At 36.6% G+C, this 17,194-nt stretch overlaps 4 protein-coding genes across 7 annotated transcripts in view; 3 read left to right on the top strand and 1 right to left on the bottom strand.

Annotated features, from left to right (window-relative positions):
* The window catches only part of LOC141444771 (uncharacterized), a gene marked incomplete in the record, with an annotated part of 21,678 nt that extends 13,849 nt beyond the window's left edge, over positions 1–7,829 (top strand). The window contains 1 exon segment of the mRNA XM_074110404.1: positions 6,635–7,829.
* Positions 1–17,194, top strand: part of LOC141444833 (uncharacterized) — a 337,995-nt gene that overhangs the window by 232,557 nt on the left and 88,244 nt on the right. The window lies entirely within an intron of this gene.
* Positions 162–7,829, top strand: LOC141444770 (uncharacterized). 2 transcript variants are annotated; one of them, XM_074110402.1, is made up of 7 exons: positions 162–299; positions 878–985; positions 2,390–2,482; positions 3,160–3,243; positions 3,769–3,905; positions 5,692–5,798; positions 6,550–7,829. In XM_074110402.1, the coding sequence occupies exons 1-7, from the start codon at positions 265–267 to the stop codon at positions 6,610–6,612; spliced, it is 627 nt and encodes a 208-aa protein (XP_073966503.1). In that variant the 5' UTR covers positions 162–264; the 3' UTR covers positions 6,613–7,829. The 2 variants fall into 2 exon arrangements, with proteins under 2 accessions (XP_073966503.1, XP_073966504.1); XM_074110403.1 differs by lacking the exon at positions 878–985.
* LOC141444846 (uncharacterized) lies at positions 10,240–17,096 on the bottom strand. 2 transcript variants are annotated; one of them, XM_074110565.1, is made up of 4 exons: positions 16,817–17,096; positions 16,552–16,774; positions 13,910–15,288; positions 10,240–11,371 (listed from the first exon to the last, which is right to left on the bottom strand). In XM_074110565.1, the coding sequence occupies exon 3, from the start codon at positions 15,187–15,189 to the stop codon at positions 14,062–14,064; it is 1,128 nt and encodes a 375-aa protein (XP_073966666.1). In that variant the 5' UTR covers positions 15,190–15,288; positions 16,552–16,774; positions 16,817–17,096; the 3' UTR covers positions 10,240–11,371; positions 13,910–14,061. The 2 variants fall into 2 exon arrangements, 1 of the variants encoding a protein (XP_073966666.1); XR_012453221.1 differs by lacking the exons at positions 13,910–15,288; positions 16,552–16,774; positions 16,817–17,096 and adding an exon at positions 12,335–13,895.

The raw sequence follows: 17,194 nt of genomic DNA on the forward strand, positions 1-17,194 counted from the left end.
AAAGTGAGCTTTCTGTCTTAAGAAAAAAAAACAGGAAAATTTTAAAAACATGGTACCGCAAGTAATTAATTACTTTTAATTATTTATTGACTCTTTGTTTTATAGCAGCAAAACATTTTATTATTTCAGGACTGACGTGTAACGAAACGCAAAGCGGTAATTTGAAAAACAAAACCCGATGACCGCACTACGTCAAAATTATGTTGTCGAACACTAAAAACATTGCAAAACATAAATTACAGTAACATTTAAATCGATTTAAGAATGAACAAAGAAAAAGTCCGACAAGTGAAAACTATGTAAGCAAGCTAATTACGTATTTATTTTATAGTTATTTTCAAAAATTAGAAATTACTTATTGTAACTCTAAGGTATCTGCAGGGTTACTACGAAACTCGAACTCGACGGTGCGATACGAACTTCGATTTGCGAGTTTCGTGGTAGCCCATCAGGCCCTATAAGGTGCTACGAAATATTCCTCCTTTAATGCTCTTATTAATGATAAGTCTGTAGATTCTCTACTTTTGAACATGAAACTACCGTGAAAATCACTCATATTAAATTATATTCTAACGGATAACTCACGTCTTAAATCGAGTTTAGTTTTGTTTCGGGCTATTTCGTAGTCCTTCTTCACAGGAGCACGCGACTTGGCAGCCGCCGAGTCGCGCGTGCTCGCCTGATAGCACGAAACAAATCGGTAGAGCTAAACTCGATTTAAGACGTGAGTTATCCGTTACAATATCATTGAATATAGGTCCTCTACTTATTACAAAAACGGTCCACATTTTTTACTCGTTTTTTTAAATTCTCCTAAAAAAACAAATACTATTTACCAGTTTACCTACTTAATTTCTTTTGTTTTTGTTCATTTTAGTCAAATAAATTATCCGGCACCGTACTTCCATCACTCGTGGTCCTTAGATCCAGAACAGAAGAAGAAACGCGTTCCCAGAAAATTGGTTTCTCCGTACAAATCAAGGAAGTATGTGAAGTTCGTATCGTACCGTCCCTCTCGCTCTCGCTCTCGTATTAAATAGTATAAGTCAGAGGGACTGCACGACACGAACTTCGAGTTATGAGTTTCGTAGTAGCCCTGCTGGCCAAACTACGAAGTGCAAAATTCGAAGTTTTATCTTGCCGTCCCGCTCCCGCTGACGCTAATATTATGAGAGTGAAAGGGACGGTACGCTACGAACTTCGATTTTCGAATTTCGTGGTATAATATGGAATCAAACATTAATTATATACACAGGGCTTGTTATGGATACTAGGCAACGGATAAACATACTTATATAGATAAATACATACATATTAAACATCCAAGACCCTAGAACGAACATTCGTATTATTCATACAAATATCTGCCCCGGCCGGGAATCGAACCCGGGACTTCAAGCTTCGTAGTCAGGTTCTCTAACCGCTTGGCCATTGGGTCCTCAAGGTGTGAGTTCACAAGATTCCCATGACCTATTACACCGGCATTAAGTCAAACTTACTTATCCCAATCTCCTGCAATAGTCTGGATGAATTTGAAGTGGCCTATTAAAGAAATCCTCATTATTGTGTTGCAGGCTTCTTGTTCTCAGAGGAGGCTTGTGCCCAGCAGTGGGACGTATATAGGCTGGGATAGATGGATTATTTACCCTCAATGAAATAAATAAAAAACATACCACTATCAACCCATTTTTAGGGTTCCGGAGCCAAAATGGCAAAAACGGAACCCTTAGTTTCGCCATGACTGTCTGTCTGTCCGTCCGTCCGCGGCTTTTGCTCAGGGACTATCAATGCTAGAAAGCTGTAATTTTGCACGGATATATATGTAAACTATGCCGACAAAATGGTACAACCAAAAAAAAATTATAAAAAAAAACATTTTTTTTAGGGTACGTCCCATATACGTAAAGGTGTTTTTTTTTGTCTCACCCAACTCTATAGTGTGGGGTATCGTTGGATAGGTCTTTTAAAACCATTAGGGGTTTGCTAGGACGATTTTTCGATTCAGTGATTTTTTTGCGAAATATTTAACTTTAAAGTGCAAATTTTCATGAAAAATGACCGTCTCACCCCCTCTAAAATCTAAACTGGTGAATGGAAAAATTTGAAAAAATTCGGGGTAGTAAATATATCAAACTTTCAAGGAAAACTATAGCGGCTAAGTTTGCTTGAGAATTATTAGTAGTTTATTGTAAATAGCAGCCTAAGGTATAAAATATACCTAAACTTGGAAGATTCCGTATAAAATACGAAATCCTTAGAAAAATATTACTTATTTTTTTCGTTATGGCTACGGAACCCTATTTTGGGCGTGTCCGACACGCTCTTGCCCGGTTGTTCTTTTATCCTTCTTTGTCGTGGATTTAATGTTTTTTTAATTGATCTTTTCCAGTGAAGTGTTCACAGCTGGCCAGGGACATATATGTCCTAATAACCCTATACTGACACTCGAGAGAGCTGCCAAGAAGTTAGAGAGCATCACAAAGTAAGTGCTTTTAGGAAACTTAAATAATAATTCAGGAATTGTAACTTCGTTAGAATAACGGAATAACCTATACCAACAAAAAGTTGGAAAAGCACTTCGTCACTTCAAAGTTCAATATCTCAAAAACGGCTCAACCGATTTTGATAAAACATGTCTAAGAACCATCGCTAGAAAACCTTATTTCAATAAAAAAAACTGCATTCAAATCGGTCCACCCATTTAAGAGCTACGGTGCCACAGACACACATAGCGGTCAAACTTATAACACCCTTTTTGCGTCGAAACGAATTCTTCGCAGATGAAGTCGCGGGAAACAGCTAGGTAGTGCACAATTATTATTTACTTTTTAGTTGTCTTTTTTGGCGGCGTTTTTTTTTTTAATTTTTGCTGACGTTGTTTTGGGTCGGGGTTTTTTAAATTTTTAATTTAAGTTTTGTCATATGTACTTATCTCTGTTTTATGTACTGCTTAATGATGCCGTATTTAATAAAGAAAGAGTCATTGTTGCAGTGAAAAAAAAATCCATATATATATATATAGACATTTAAATGCATGTAAAAAAAAATACTTATGTAAAGTATACGCATTTTTTCGTGTCCTGATCAAATCCAATAGTTTAACAAATATTTTCCTTCAGTTGTCGGTCATTGGACTTATTTTTTTAATTTCGTTTTCAGAAAAGCTTTTCCCCCGCGTCCTAAGCTAGAGAGAAAGAAATCACCGAAAAAACGAGATGCCAATAACAAGAATATAATATTAATGTAAGTGTTTGTTACAATCTGACATCAAGTACCTATACAACAAATCTGACACTATACTATTTGGCACTGACAGTGACGGCGCCAGACCTAAGTTTAGCGTGGGCGAGATAAATTTTGCGAGGCTCTAAGATGGCACATTACACATTAGACGACAGATTTTTAAAAAGCAAAAAAACGAGATACTTTCCGGCGTGCCTTAGACCGCGAGGCCGTAGGCGTTGACCCACGACGCCTTTACGCCTATCCCCGCCTCTAGGTACTGATTTGAAATATTTATGCTTTTCATACTAAAAGGTCTAAAAACCCTAAAATTGGCGTAACTCCTCCCTTCCCCCTGCCCTTAGTCCCCCTTTTAGGCCGGCAACGCATCCGCAGTCCCAATAATGCTGTGGGTGTCCATGGGCGGCGGTGATCACATACCATCAGGTGACCCGCATACTAACGGAGATAGCCTCTCAATAGCAGTTTTGTGTGATGATGGCGATGACATATAAATAAACTTTGGATTTCTTTTCCTTTTTTCAGTAAGGAATCGAATATTCCTAAGCCGCGTAAGAAAAGCCCCCGTGCGTCATCCCCTCACCTCAAATATGGCATGTTCAAGAAGCCACCGCGCATGCGCGGGCAGACGTATGTGCATATGGAGAAGAGACGCAGAATTGGTAAGTTTATCTATACATTACAATCTATACTACACATTACAGTGTCTATAGGCATACTATCAAAATCTGGCCTAAGTTTACAATACAATACAAAGAGTCTTTATTGTATACTACCTACAATAGTACCTACGAAACTCGAAGTTCGTATCGTACCGTCCCTCTCGCTCTCATATTGAAGTATAAGTGTCAGAGGGACCGCACGACACAAACTTCGAGTTTCGAGTTTCGTAGTAGCCCTGCAGGTACACGGAGAGAAAATTACAAGGCTGGCTTTATCTCTTCAGATCAATCTTATAACTTGACACATAATATACTAAACAATCTGACCTGACACTACAGTGAGCTGTACAATGTACACACAGTTGTATTACGAAATCTGACACCATAATCACTATGTGCCACAAAATGTGACACGAAAAATGACCCTACTTGCTGAGTAAATAATATAGCACAGTCTAACACTACGGTGTATCATGTATCTAACACTACGTGTGTAATGTATTTCCCTAATTTATACAATATAATATTATAAAAAATACAAATGTGTGTTTGTCCGTCTTTCACGTCGAAACGGAGCGAGGGATCGGCGTATTTTTGGCATAGTGATAGTTTATGGGCCAGAGAGTGACATGGGATACTTTTTATCCCGGAAAAATGCAGAGTACCCGAGGTAACAGCGCGCGATAACCGAATTCCACGCGGGCGAAACCGCAGGCAAAAGCTAGTAGGTAAATAAATATCAGATAGTTTATTTGATTTACCAGAAGATACCAAAGTTGAATTATTTGTTGATTGACTAGCTGATTTAATGTCTGATATTAATAGTCGATCGAAAGATTTCATCATCATCACAATCTGACACTATAGTGTATTTTGTTGACGGTCAGATTTGCTAACTGAAATGTAATGAAATGATTAATTGTGCTTTATATATAGTTCCCTCCTCCCCCGTTACATTAAAAACAATCATGTCAAATGTCATGGCTCTAAGCCCAGCGGTTGTTGTTTCCAGATTTTATCCCTATCCCGTGGGAATATCGGAATAAAAAGTAGCCTATGTTTTATTCCAGATATGTCAAGCTATCTACATACCAAATTTCATCCAAATCTGTCCAGCCGTTTCAGCGTGAAGAAGTAACAAACATACTCACTCACTCACTCGCTCACTAACTCACAAACTTTCACATCTATAATTATTATAGTAGGATTAGTAGGAAAGTAGGATTATTAAGCCGAGTTTAGAACTGCAAAAAAATCGTGCAAGTTGCATTACATTGCGGCGCCCGATCGACCGCTACAAACTCGTTGGCTTTACGGCCTCGCAATGTAATGCGACTTGCACGATTTTTCTTGCAAGTCTAAGGCACTTGTCCCCCCGCCGACGATGAGCGAAAAGCGAGCAGAGCGAGTAACTAGAAACGAGTGGGCGAGCAGTGAAAAGCGAGTGTTCGAGCACGACGGGCGATTACTCGCTCCACTCGCTCGAGCCGGGCGGCCGCCAAGCTAACAGCGCTGAGAGAGTATCGCTGAGCTAGTTTTATAGCTCAGCGAGTTTTATAGCTCTTGTCGCTGCGACAAAAGATGTAAGAGCGAGTTCTCGCCGGCAGTGTGAACCGCCAGCGATCAACTATTAATATATGTCTCTTTTACTCACACAGGATCTTATATCTTTTGTTCGTTTCTTGAGCGAGAAAATAGTCGATAGCCAATCGTTTCCTCGCCGGCGGTGAGACAAGTGCCTAAGCTTGGCTTTAGTCCTAATGCTTAATCTATCCCGTTTTTGCAGGCATCATCCCATCAAGCGTCAATTCTCCGGTTATGCTGTACCGAGCCAGCCCCATGCCAAGTCTTGCCATCTCCGAGATAGTGCATCTCGATATCAAACCACGACAGGTGCCTAACTAAACTGTACCTTAATCTTGTACAGTCAACGTCATTAATAAGCGATCACTTTTGTACCTTGTCACTTTAACGTCATGTTTGAAAAGAGAAATGATCACTTATTTATAACGTTGAGTGTACATACATCGGAATGAGCGCTAAAAGACAGGGTAGATATCGCTAGATGGCGTTAGTATTGTGAGGTTTTTAGGGTTCCGTAGCCAAAATGGCAAAAACGGAACCCTTATAGTTTCGCCATGTCTGTATGTCTGTCTGTCCGTCCGCGGCTTTGCTCAGGGACTATCAATGCTAGAAAGTTGTAATTTTGCACGGATATATATGTAAACTATGCCGACAAAATGGTACAATAAAAAATAAAAAATATTTTTTTTAGATTACCTCCCCTCCCATAGACGTAAAGTGGGGATGATTTATTTTTTCTTCTCCATCCTATTTTCTTATCCAACCTTGTAATGTGGTGTATCGTTGGATAGGTCTTTTTACAGCATTAAGTAGTGTTTGTGTGTTTTATGTTTGTATGTTTGACCGTCTTTCACGTCGAAACGGAGCGACGGATCGACGTGATTTTTTGGCATAGAGATAGTTTATGGGCCAGAGAGTGACATAGGCTACGTTTTATCCCGGAAAAATGCACAGTTCCCGAGGGAACAGCGCGCAATAACCGAATTCCACGCGGGCGAAGCCGCAGGCAAAAGCTAGTGTTATTGTATTAGTAGAAATTAACGTGTTTTCGTTGTTGTAGCCATCACCGCATCGTGGGCAGGGCGCGGCGTTCTCTTGGCGCGGCGTTACGAAAGCTTCCTAATACACGGAAATACAAATACAATACAAAATACATCGTCACATTCACATAGACATCCCTATAGAGCTGAGGACGAGCTAGTTACCCGTTAATCGTTAAATAACGAAGTTAACGTACCGAATAACGAAATAACTTCCGTTAAATTTTATAAAATTTAGCGGGCTCGTTAACCTTCGTTAACGTTCCCCAAGTCAGTTAATCCGGAGTTCTCAAACTTTTTAGGTGACGGAACACTTTCGAAAAACCTAACATTTTCATTTAGTGGAAGGATGTGCTCCTAAAGATTTTATTTTCATTAACACTAAATACTTCTGTGGAATTCTAACGGGTCCATAATAGGTATATTTACTTCAGATTGCAATGTTTTGTTACAAAAATTTTCTGTATTTTTAAATTCCTTTCTACAATTTACTTGAAATTTAGTCAAAAGCATGCCCCACGCGTTTTATAATTTTATTTCATTTAAAAATATGTATAAAAATAAAATTAACAATGAAATAAAACAAGTTATGCTTTGGGGCGTGAAGTGCTTTAAGATAGAGTAGTATCAGGTTACTATTGCAACTAAAATCAATAAAAATATAACCAACGTTAAAGTAACCGTTAAGTAATTTGAATGATTGTTACTTGACAGATAATATAACGCGAAAATATCGCTAGATGGCGTTAGAATCGTGGGGTGTTTTTGACGTTACTGTCTTGCTTGCGATGAGGGTTTTCACGGAGGTGAAATATCGCTAGATGGCGTTGGTATCGTGAAGTCCGTCTGACGTTTCAGTCTTGCTTGCGATTGGCTCAATCAACCAATCACAAACGTGACGTAAATGTCAAAGCTGTCAACAGGGAACTCACGATTGGAATTTGTATGCAACGGCTGGTCTGACATTAGATGCGTAGTAACTTGGTGAATATTCTCGAATCTACTCTTAAAATTTGAGCCAAACTATATTCAAGAAGAACAACCGATATTTAATACCAGTAGCTCTATTCGTATCGTATCGTCGCGCTCACGCTAATATTATTTCATACGAGAGTGAGAGGGACGGTACGATACGAACTTCGATTTTCGAATTTCGGAGTAGGCCCTCTGGTCTATACACATATTGTTTTGTACTATTATCACAAGTCATGTCACAAATCATGTCTTTGGATTAAAAATAATTCTTGAAAAATATTTTTTATGATTTGCAGTTGTTTTATAATAAAATAATATAGAAAGATAGCGTGGTTTTACTTATAGCCAATTGAACTAAGTTTAGAAGTTATAATTCATGTCCATACTAAACCATACATCAATTATAAATGCGAAAGTGGTGTGTTTGTATGTTTGTCCGTCTTTCACGTCGAAACGGAGCGACGGATCGACGTGATTTTTGGCATAGAGATAGTTTATGGGCCAGAGAGTGACATAGGCTACTTTTTATCCCGGAAAAATGCAGAGTTCCCGAGGGAACAGAGTGCGATAACCGAATTATCCGCGGGCAAAAGCTATTGGGTAATATACCTACCTAGTAATTATAATAGAAATAGAAATATTTTTTCACACTTCGCAAAATACAGAACACAAAATAAAAACAAGTATTAAGCATATTTTGCGAAATCGCGAAGCGGTCTCAGCTCAGCTGTGGCTCAGCACAGTGTCACAGTATAACAAGTTTTCCCTACAGTAGGCCAACGCCTTTGAAGTTGAGCAATACCGCAGCCTGTATAGGTATTTACGCAAGTAAGGAAGGGTTGTCACCAATTTAAAATTTGGAAGATGTCTTTTACAAATCGGTACATATTGGTATTGCGTAATTATGTAATACGAAATAATTTAGGGGTGGCATGGCATACTTACTAGGGGTAAAAAGTTTGCACAAAATATACTTTCATAGATTATTAACCGACAAATACTTTCGGTTTCTAGACTTAATGGACTTAAAACTCCTGTTAATGAATTTAATTATATAAAAAAGAAATAAATATAATTATATAAATAGATGAAATCTTAGTTCCTTATTTATGCGAGATGAAGATTTGCACGCACTCACACAGTACATGTCGTATGCACCATAATAAATTTTATTGTAAATTGAAATGTTAAAAAAACGCGATAGCCCCAGAAGACTTGTCCCAAGCTGCTAAGAACGGCGAAGTATGCAGCTGGGGCTCCTCCCACCCGCGTCTCACCCCTCACGCCCCACACGATTGCTCTGTCTAGACGTCTCCGTCGGATTACTCTAGGGAAACTTGTTATACTGTGACAGTGTTTAAGCAAAGAGCGAACTTTTGGTGGAAATGAGGGGTTTTTAATTTTACTTTGTACTACTAATGCCATGTTGACATAGGTACCATACTTTCGTCAAGGAAATCATAGTCAAAATGATTATCATTGATCAAGGGTGCAGCCTGCGGGCGCAGGTAACATCGTATGCACGACGCCCGCAGTTAGCGCTGCTCGTTGTTCAACCAGTGCCCTTAGTGTAAGTTTTCGGTTACAAAATACATCTCGATCGCGTTCGCGTTAAATTCTCAACTTGTATGGAAACACGAACATCGCAAACGTTCCGCTAGAGGCGCTGTTCGTGTTTCCATATAAATTGAGATTTTGACGCGAACGCGAATTTGTTATATCAAGAAATACATGACTTTTGTTAACTTTTCCAACCAACTCCAAAAAAAAGTGATCGAAGCCCAATATATAAGCAAGCAGTATGTAGGTGAGGTAGACGACTATAGGTCTGCTCCATACAAAAAGGTGCATACAAAACGAATATTTGACAAATACATTTTTAATACACAATAAAAACAATTACCTATTACCGAGTTTCAACTAAGTATAAATAATTACAAATAAATACAAATCGTAATGAATAATAATTATGTATTTTAATCAATACTTAAAAATATTTATCACAGTAGGGTAGTACATCACTGGTCAGTGACTTTATCTTAACATTTATTTATATTTTTTTACAAATTTTCTATTAAAATAAAACAATTGGTTCTTAAAATTTCATATAAATCATAATTACCTAACTATATACTTTTTTATAAATATTTAAATAGTTTATAATGTAGCAAATAAAATAGAAGCATTTTTAAATTAACTACAGAAAATAAAAGGTCTAGGATAAATGTAGTTAAAATGAAAATATAGAAACATTGAAAGCATATAGAAAATGGAAATGCCGAAAAATAAAAAACATTTTTTTTCCAAATTAACATGAGATAGTTAGCTTTTTATGTAGATGTTCTTCAGAACATTTCTGCTATATTATATAATGCTTACAAGTAGGTAACAAAGTTTTAGTGTATTAGGATCTCGGAGTACCTACCTACATTGAATATAAAACATTAAAAAAGTTCAAGTCAGTATTTGGAGAAAATTTGAGAAAAAAAAATCACTACGCCACTTCACAATACCTTTAAAACCCAAATAAAATAAAAACCTTATAAAAACCACCGATCTTTTGACATTTACTTTACCAAACAACGATATTCACTTGATTGAAAGTTCAGGATGTGAGTGAAGAAAATTTTGTTCGTAAAATAAAAATTAAAAAATATAGGTAGGTATCGTTTGAAGGTGAGATGACATCTCTTAAAATATTGGTACCTAATTTGTTAGCCCTTTATATTTTTCAATGCTTTGCCACGATTGACTATTCACCTTAGAAGTAAGTAAGTACCTATTTAAATAACTATTTTAAGGTTCAATCTCGTAGGTAAATATTATGAATTTTTAGGTGTCTCCATAAACCAAATTTAGTTTTATATTTGCGGGTGCAAACATTACAGATGTAAAAAACACTGTTGTGAATCAAACCATGCTTGCTCAACTTGCTTTTGCTTGGAGCCGCATCGTCAAATGTTTGACTAGCGGAGAATTTTTCACTTGCGTGACGACGTATATGAATATTCAGTTTGTCCATACAAATGGTTGAGAACTCACATATAGTACAACTGTAACTAAATCCATGTTTATCTATGTGTGTTGTTACGTTTTTTTTGTAAGTAAATTCCCAGTCGCACCCGTCGCATTTGTGTTTCTTTGTTGGGATAACTTCTTTCTCGACTGTTGTATTTTTGTTTTCTATTATTCGTGTTGCTATTCCTTTAATTTTTTCATCGCCTATATTATTCTTGATTACTTTATATTCTCTTGGTGTTTCAACGGAATCATTAATTTTGTGAAAGTTAAGAAATTCGCTGAGAACATTTTTGATTTCTGCGACAACGTCACATGCTTTTCTTTTTAATTCAACTTTAGAAGCTTCAGTATTACATTCAAATGCTAGTGTTTTATCTTGATTCAGTTTTGTTTCTTCATTAATATTTATCGAAGGGTCATTTTGTGTATTACTTATTTCAGTTGCACAAGTATCAACGGATCCCCCATTATTTTCTATTGTATCATTGAAATTATAGGTTTCTTTTAAAATTTCTTCGCCAAACATGGAAGTTTCTATGTTTTGTTTTTCATATCCTAGTTCAGTTAAAGGAAAAGTATGGTTAACATTCTCACCCATGAATTCGTTGCATCTCATCTCAACTATAGCATCAATATCTAAATCATTCGCATTGAGATTATTAGTATAATCACTATAATCAAAATTGGGTGAAACATCTTTGATATCATCGATTTCTTGAATCAGATAGGTAAAATCAATGGAGCTCAGAGCCATGTTTCCAATATTTTCAGGTACATCTGGTGCAAAATTATTTTATTCGCAGTTGCTGGTTCTACTGTGACCGCAATCTTCAGTATCATGGAAACCTGAAAGAATAAATTCATTTTTAATGAAGTCATCATCATCATCATCATCCCAGCCTATATACGTCCCACTGCTGGGCACAAGCCTCCTCTCAGAACAAGAGGGCTTGGGCTATAGTTCCCACGCGGGCCCAGTGCGGATTGGGAACTTCACACGCACCATTGAATTGCTTCGCAGGTTGGTGCAGGTTTCCTCACGATGTTTTCCTTCACCGCAAAGCTCGTGGTAAATTTCAAATGTAATTCCGCACATGAATTTGGAAAAACTCAGAGGTGCGAGCCGGGGTTTGAACCCACGACCCTCTGTTTGAGAGGCGATAGGTCAAACCACTAGGCCACCACGGCTTTTTTAATGAAGTAATTGGGCCTTAATTTGGCAGTGTACACTATGGACACAATTTAAAACTTGTTTTTTTATACATTGATGAATTCATGACTTGAATCACGAACTTAATTTATTGTCAAATTAAGGGTTAAAAACCAGTTTTTATTTTATTTTATTCGACTGGATGGCAAACGAGCAAGTTGGTCTCCTGATGGTAAGAGATCACCACCGCCCATAGACACCTGCAACACCAGGGGGATTGCAGATGCGTTGCCAACCTAGAGGCCTAAGATGAGATACCTCAAGTGCCAGTAATGTTCGGAAAGAATCATGTGGTTTGTGACACGTTTTGATTCCCTTGCGAGTTTCGAAAATTTGCGGAAATTTGCGACATAAACGGCTGTATCTTTTGATTGCGTTGGCGGACAACAAAGTGATCCTATAAGGGTTCCGTTTTTTCCTTTCGAGGTACGGAACCCTAAAAATGTCCTAGCAGCAGATAAAAGTTTTAAATTAAGTGTAGTTATTTCAGAGACAATTACATACAAACAAATTCACCTTTAAGGCATAAACGTAGATAGATTGTAGTTGCAATCGCCATTAAACTACTTACTTAAAACAAGTGAAATAATAGTACTGACCTCATACTTGTTCATTAAAACATTTAATGTTCTCCAGCATGTTTTTTTATAATTTATTTAAACCTTCTTCGCTTTTTTTCTAAATTGTGTATACCTATTTATCATAATAATCACTTTAACGAACTTTAAATAGTTAAAATAAATAAATAAAAGCGATTTAAACATCACGCAGGTGTTACAGTTATAAGTCTTATAAGTTGTTAGTTGCGTCAGTAAGTTAATAGTAATAAAGAAAAGGGTAGTTCAGTTTCACTTAGGGCTGCCGAACTACCCACTTTTACAAAAAATGAGCATGACGAAAAATGGGGAAAGTGTAAATATTAAAAGGTATTTTCAACAAGAAAATGGGCATTTTTTTTTAGATTAACTTACGTACGTACCTTATTAAAAGACTTACTACGATTCTACTAAGTAAATAAATGCGAAAGTTTGTTAGTCTGTTTGTTTTTAGGGTTCCGGAGCCAAAATGGCAAAAACGGAACCCTTAGAGTTTCGCCATGTCTGTCTGTCTGTCTGTCTGTCCATCCGCGGCTTTGCTCAGGGACTATCAATGCTAGAAAGCTGTAATTTTGCACGGATATATGTATATGTAAACTATGCCGACAAAATGGTACAATAAAAAATTAAAAAAAAAATTAGGGTACCTCCCATAGACGTAAAGTGGGGATGATTTATTTTTTCTCATCCAACCCTATAGGTTCGATAGGTCTTTCGGGTTTGCTCAGACGATTTTTCGATTCAGTGATTTGTTTGCGAAATATTCAACTTTAAAGTGCAAATTTTCATTCTAATCGAGCGTCCCCCCCTCTAAAATCTAAACCAGTGGGTGGAAAAATTTGAATAAATTCAGGATGGTAGTAAGTACAACAAACTTACAAGGAAAACTATAACGGTTAAGTTTGCTTGGAATTATTGGTAGTTTAAGAGTAAATAGCAGCCTAAGGTATAAAATATACCTAAACTTGGAAGATTCCGTATAAAATACGAAATCCTTAGAAAAATATTACTTATTTTTTTCGTAATGGCTACGGAACCCTATTTTGGGCGTGTCCGACACGCTCTTGGCCGGTTTTTTTGTTACTTTTTTACGCTTAACCGCTGAACTGATTTAGATGGGATTCGGTATGCAGATAGTTTGACGTCCGGGGAAGGACATACAATAGTTTTTATACCGGAAAATTGCATAGTTCCCGTGGGATAGTGATAAACGAATTCTACGAGGACCAATTAGTGATCTGTTTGCAAAATATTCAACTTTAAAGTGCAAATTTTCATTAAAATCGAGCGCCCCCCTCCCCTCTAAAATCTAAATTATTGGGTGGAAAAAATTTAAAAAATGGTAGTAAATATATCAAACAAGAAAAGTTATATCGGCTAAGATTGCTTGAGAATTGTTAATAGTTTAAGAGTAAATAGCAGCCTAAGGTATAAAACATAGGAAGATTCCGTACACAATACGAAATTCTTAGAAAAATATTACTTGATTTTTCGTAATGGCTACGGAACCCTATCCTGGGCGTGTCCGACACGCTCTTGGCCGGTTTTTGTCTTAAATATCAAAAACCGCTCGCTTACCCTCAAAAAGTTTCCATCTGTGCGCTATGAATCCCTTAATGTATTTACAGTTATAATATCTTCCGAGTCAGACGTAAGTAGAAGATTTTTTTTTTCTCTATGAACTCCGTCTGACATGAACTTTCAGTTAATAGCTACTATTAAATTTTGATTCAAGTACGTTCTACGGTTTCTATCGTATGATATATCCTCATATGTTTTCTTATTGCACCTTTAATGGTAAATTTTGAGTGACATATATCGCATTCGTACGGTTTCTGTTTACTATGAGAACACATATGACAATTTAGCGAATCACTTTGACTAAATGTTGAGCCGCAAATAATACAGCTATATGGTTTATCTCCGGTATGAATTCTCTTATGTCTGGTTAGTCCGCTGCTGGTGCTAAATTTTGAGTCGCAAAGAGCGCATACATGCGGTTTCTCTCCGGTGTGAGTTCTCATATGAGATTTTCGCGAATTGCTTTGACTGAACTTTGCACCACATACATTACACTTATACGGTTTCTCGCCGGTATGAATTCTCATATGGTTATTTAGTGTGCTACAAGTAGCAAATTTCGTGTTGCATATATCGCATTCATACGGTTTCTCCCCGCTATGAACTCTCATATGTAATGTTAGGGAATATCTGTGACCGAATTTTGAGCCGCATATGCTACACTTAAAAGGTTTCTCTCTGGTATGAGTTCTCATATGTCTGGTTAGTCCACTATTAGTGGTAAATTTTGAGTCACATATATCGCATGCATACGGTTTCTCTTGGGTATGAATTCTCATATGAGATTTGAGCGAACTGTTTTTACTAAATTTGGAGCCACATATACATCTATACGGCTTTTCTCCGGTATGAACTCTCATATTAGATTTAAGCTTACTACTTCGATTAATTTTTGATCTCTCGCCGCCATGAATAGTCATATGAGCTATTAATGCGCACTTTCTACTAAATTTTGAGTCACATGCATTACACTGATAAGGTTGATTACTACTATGTATCAGCATATGTTGTATAAAATCTGAGTTATTATCAGTCTTATAATCACATTCGTTACATGCTTTGTAATTTACTTTCGAATGACGATTTATTCTGTTTTTGTTTTTATCATGAACTTTAATGTGGGCTATTAATTTAGGTTTTTCTTCGAAAGCTTTTCCGCAATGATCACAAATGTAAGTGTTATTTCCTTCTTCAATTAAATTGAATTCATCTGCTATTGACATTGTATCCAGAAAGTTATCGAGATAGGCTAGTTCACGTGCAGATAATTTCGCCATTGTTTTTTATTTGTACAGTATTCTGTACGGCATTCGACTTTATTGGGTTCTCAGTGCTATATTTATTTGCCTTGCAATCTTTGCGCTCGCATTTCAGCGCTGAAACAAGAAAGTTAATTACAGGAGATTTTTTTAGCTTGTAACCGCGTACAGCGTACAGCCATTAAATTAATTGCAACACTAAAATTCTTATTATTTTCTATTCTGTACATTACACTAACTAACCCAATTCTGTTCGAAACCATTTAAGTGCGAGTGCGACAAAAGAACAGATAGGTAATTCGCGATTTACCAATGCCCAAAACCTTTGAGGCAGCCGACGACGCATTCGGCACGCGACCTTGTTCAATTATCCATTTTGTGACCGTCGCAGATCGTAGGCGCAATTTAAAAATGCTAGAAAAATAAGTATTTGTCCGAATTATTTTTTTATTGATTTACAACCCTATCCTAAACCAAAACGTTGGTGCTGAATAATAACGACCTTCGCACGCAGCACTAGAGTTCAATGTTGCTTGGTGGTGCGCGGTGATTATGCTAATAAAAATTACGTAGGCATATAAAATGGCGGCTTTCGTCAACATCAAAAGAGAGAACCTTCTGTACTTGTACTATTACTTATTCTGTGGTACAGCGTACCGCGTTTAGAACTGAGATATCAGTACTCGGATAATGCCTTCCCGCTCTGGCACAATAATCACGTAGTCCTTTGCACGCAAGACCACAGTATCAGGTTAGGAATTGAACACAAAATATTTTGCAAAATTTCTACTGTGTTACTGAACATTAACAGGTCCCTTAATATATTATACTTACTTAAATTAAATGTACCCACATACCTAAATAAAATGAATTTTGAAAAAGGTAAACAATTGAAATGCGGTAGCTTAAATGTGCCGTAGTCAGGCACGCAGGAATCGGCGATGAGATGACATTTATGTCTTATATGATGAAATATTTTATTCAGATAATACAAATATCGAGGTAGGTACATATCATTAATTTACACCAGGAATGCATTAATAAGATTGCATATTCATTGTAGCATATGATGTTTTAAATATGACTTATTCATTTATTTTTTACAATTGTACGTAAAAACACACGTAAAATAAGAAACAGTTAACAAGGGTTTCATTATATTAGCACATATTAGTAATTTACTTAAACAAGCGTTAGGTACTTTCCGAAGGTTCATATCAATGAACTTACAATTGTTTTATTCACCCGAGACCTTAAGTTCCAAGGTCGCGGGTGAACAAAACAATTGGTTTTAGTTCATATTTATGTACGTAAAGGTACATTAAATTTAACATCTTTAACTTAAGGCCTAAAATTAAGTCAAATACCTCACATACTAACCTCGAAATTATCCATTTAAACATCCGATTGCTTCTGTATATTTGCTAAACTTTAATTTACCCAATGTTTACATATTACAATAGTTATCACTTTTGTCACCATCTTTAACTTCCAAAATTAATAATTGAAACGGTTTAAAAACATCAAGTTAGAAATTTTAGTTCAACTGGTAGTTGTGCGTAATGAAAAAGTGGGTAGTTAGGTATTTATGATCCGGGCCTACCTTCATCATATTAAATATAATGACCCGGATAACTCTTCCTACCTTCATCATTTATTAATTCATGTCAATTGACTACAGAGTAGGTTGTACATAGGAATACTTTAATCTCGAATTTCCCAGAATATCGGCATAACACCACAAAATGACAATCGATTTGAACATGACATTTGGTACAGATATTTTTATGCAATATTAATGAAAGGCACGATGTATATTTAGAAATTCTCACGGGAACTGCTTGAGCTAATAGTTTACCTGTTAAAGTAGTGGAAAAAGGTTTGGCGTTATATGAATACAGTAGCGTTGAGAGCACTGCCAGGGTGAAAGACAAAAAAGAAAAAAAAGGTTATAAATATTAATTAAAGGCATTTATTAATGCATTAATGAAACAATTTGGCCTAATCTGCACTTTACACAACG

The sequence above is a fragment of the Choristoneura fumiferana genome, chromosome 30, assembly GCF_025370935.1.
Source record: "Choristoneura fumiferana chromosome 30, NRCan_CFum_1, whole genome shotgun sequence".
Lineage (NCBI taxonomy): Eukaryota > Metazoa > Arthropoda > Insecta > Lepidoptera > Tortricidae > Choristoneura > Choristoneura fumiferana.

What these genes read in the sequence shown, in the direction of transcription:
- LOC141444770 (XM_074110402.1), top strand. Translation starts at nt 265, where the DNA reads ATGAACAAAGAAAAAGTCCGACAAGTGAAAACTAT. An exon ending in TCTCCGTACAAATCAAGGAA is followed by an intron (nt 986 to 2,389) that starts GTATGTGAAGTT and finishes GATCTTTTCCAG; the next exon opens with TGAAGTGTTCACAGCTGGCC. An exon ending in AAGTTAGAGAGCATCACAAA is followed by an intron (nt 2,483 to 3,159) that starts GTAAGTGCTTTT and finishes TTTCGTTTTCAG; the next exon opens with AAAAGCTTTTCCCCCGCGTC.
- LOC141444846 (XM_074110565.1), bottom strand. Translation starts at nt 15,189, where the DNA reads ATGGCGAAATTATCTGCACGTGAACTAGCCTATCTCGATAACTTTCTG.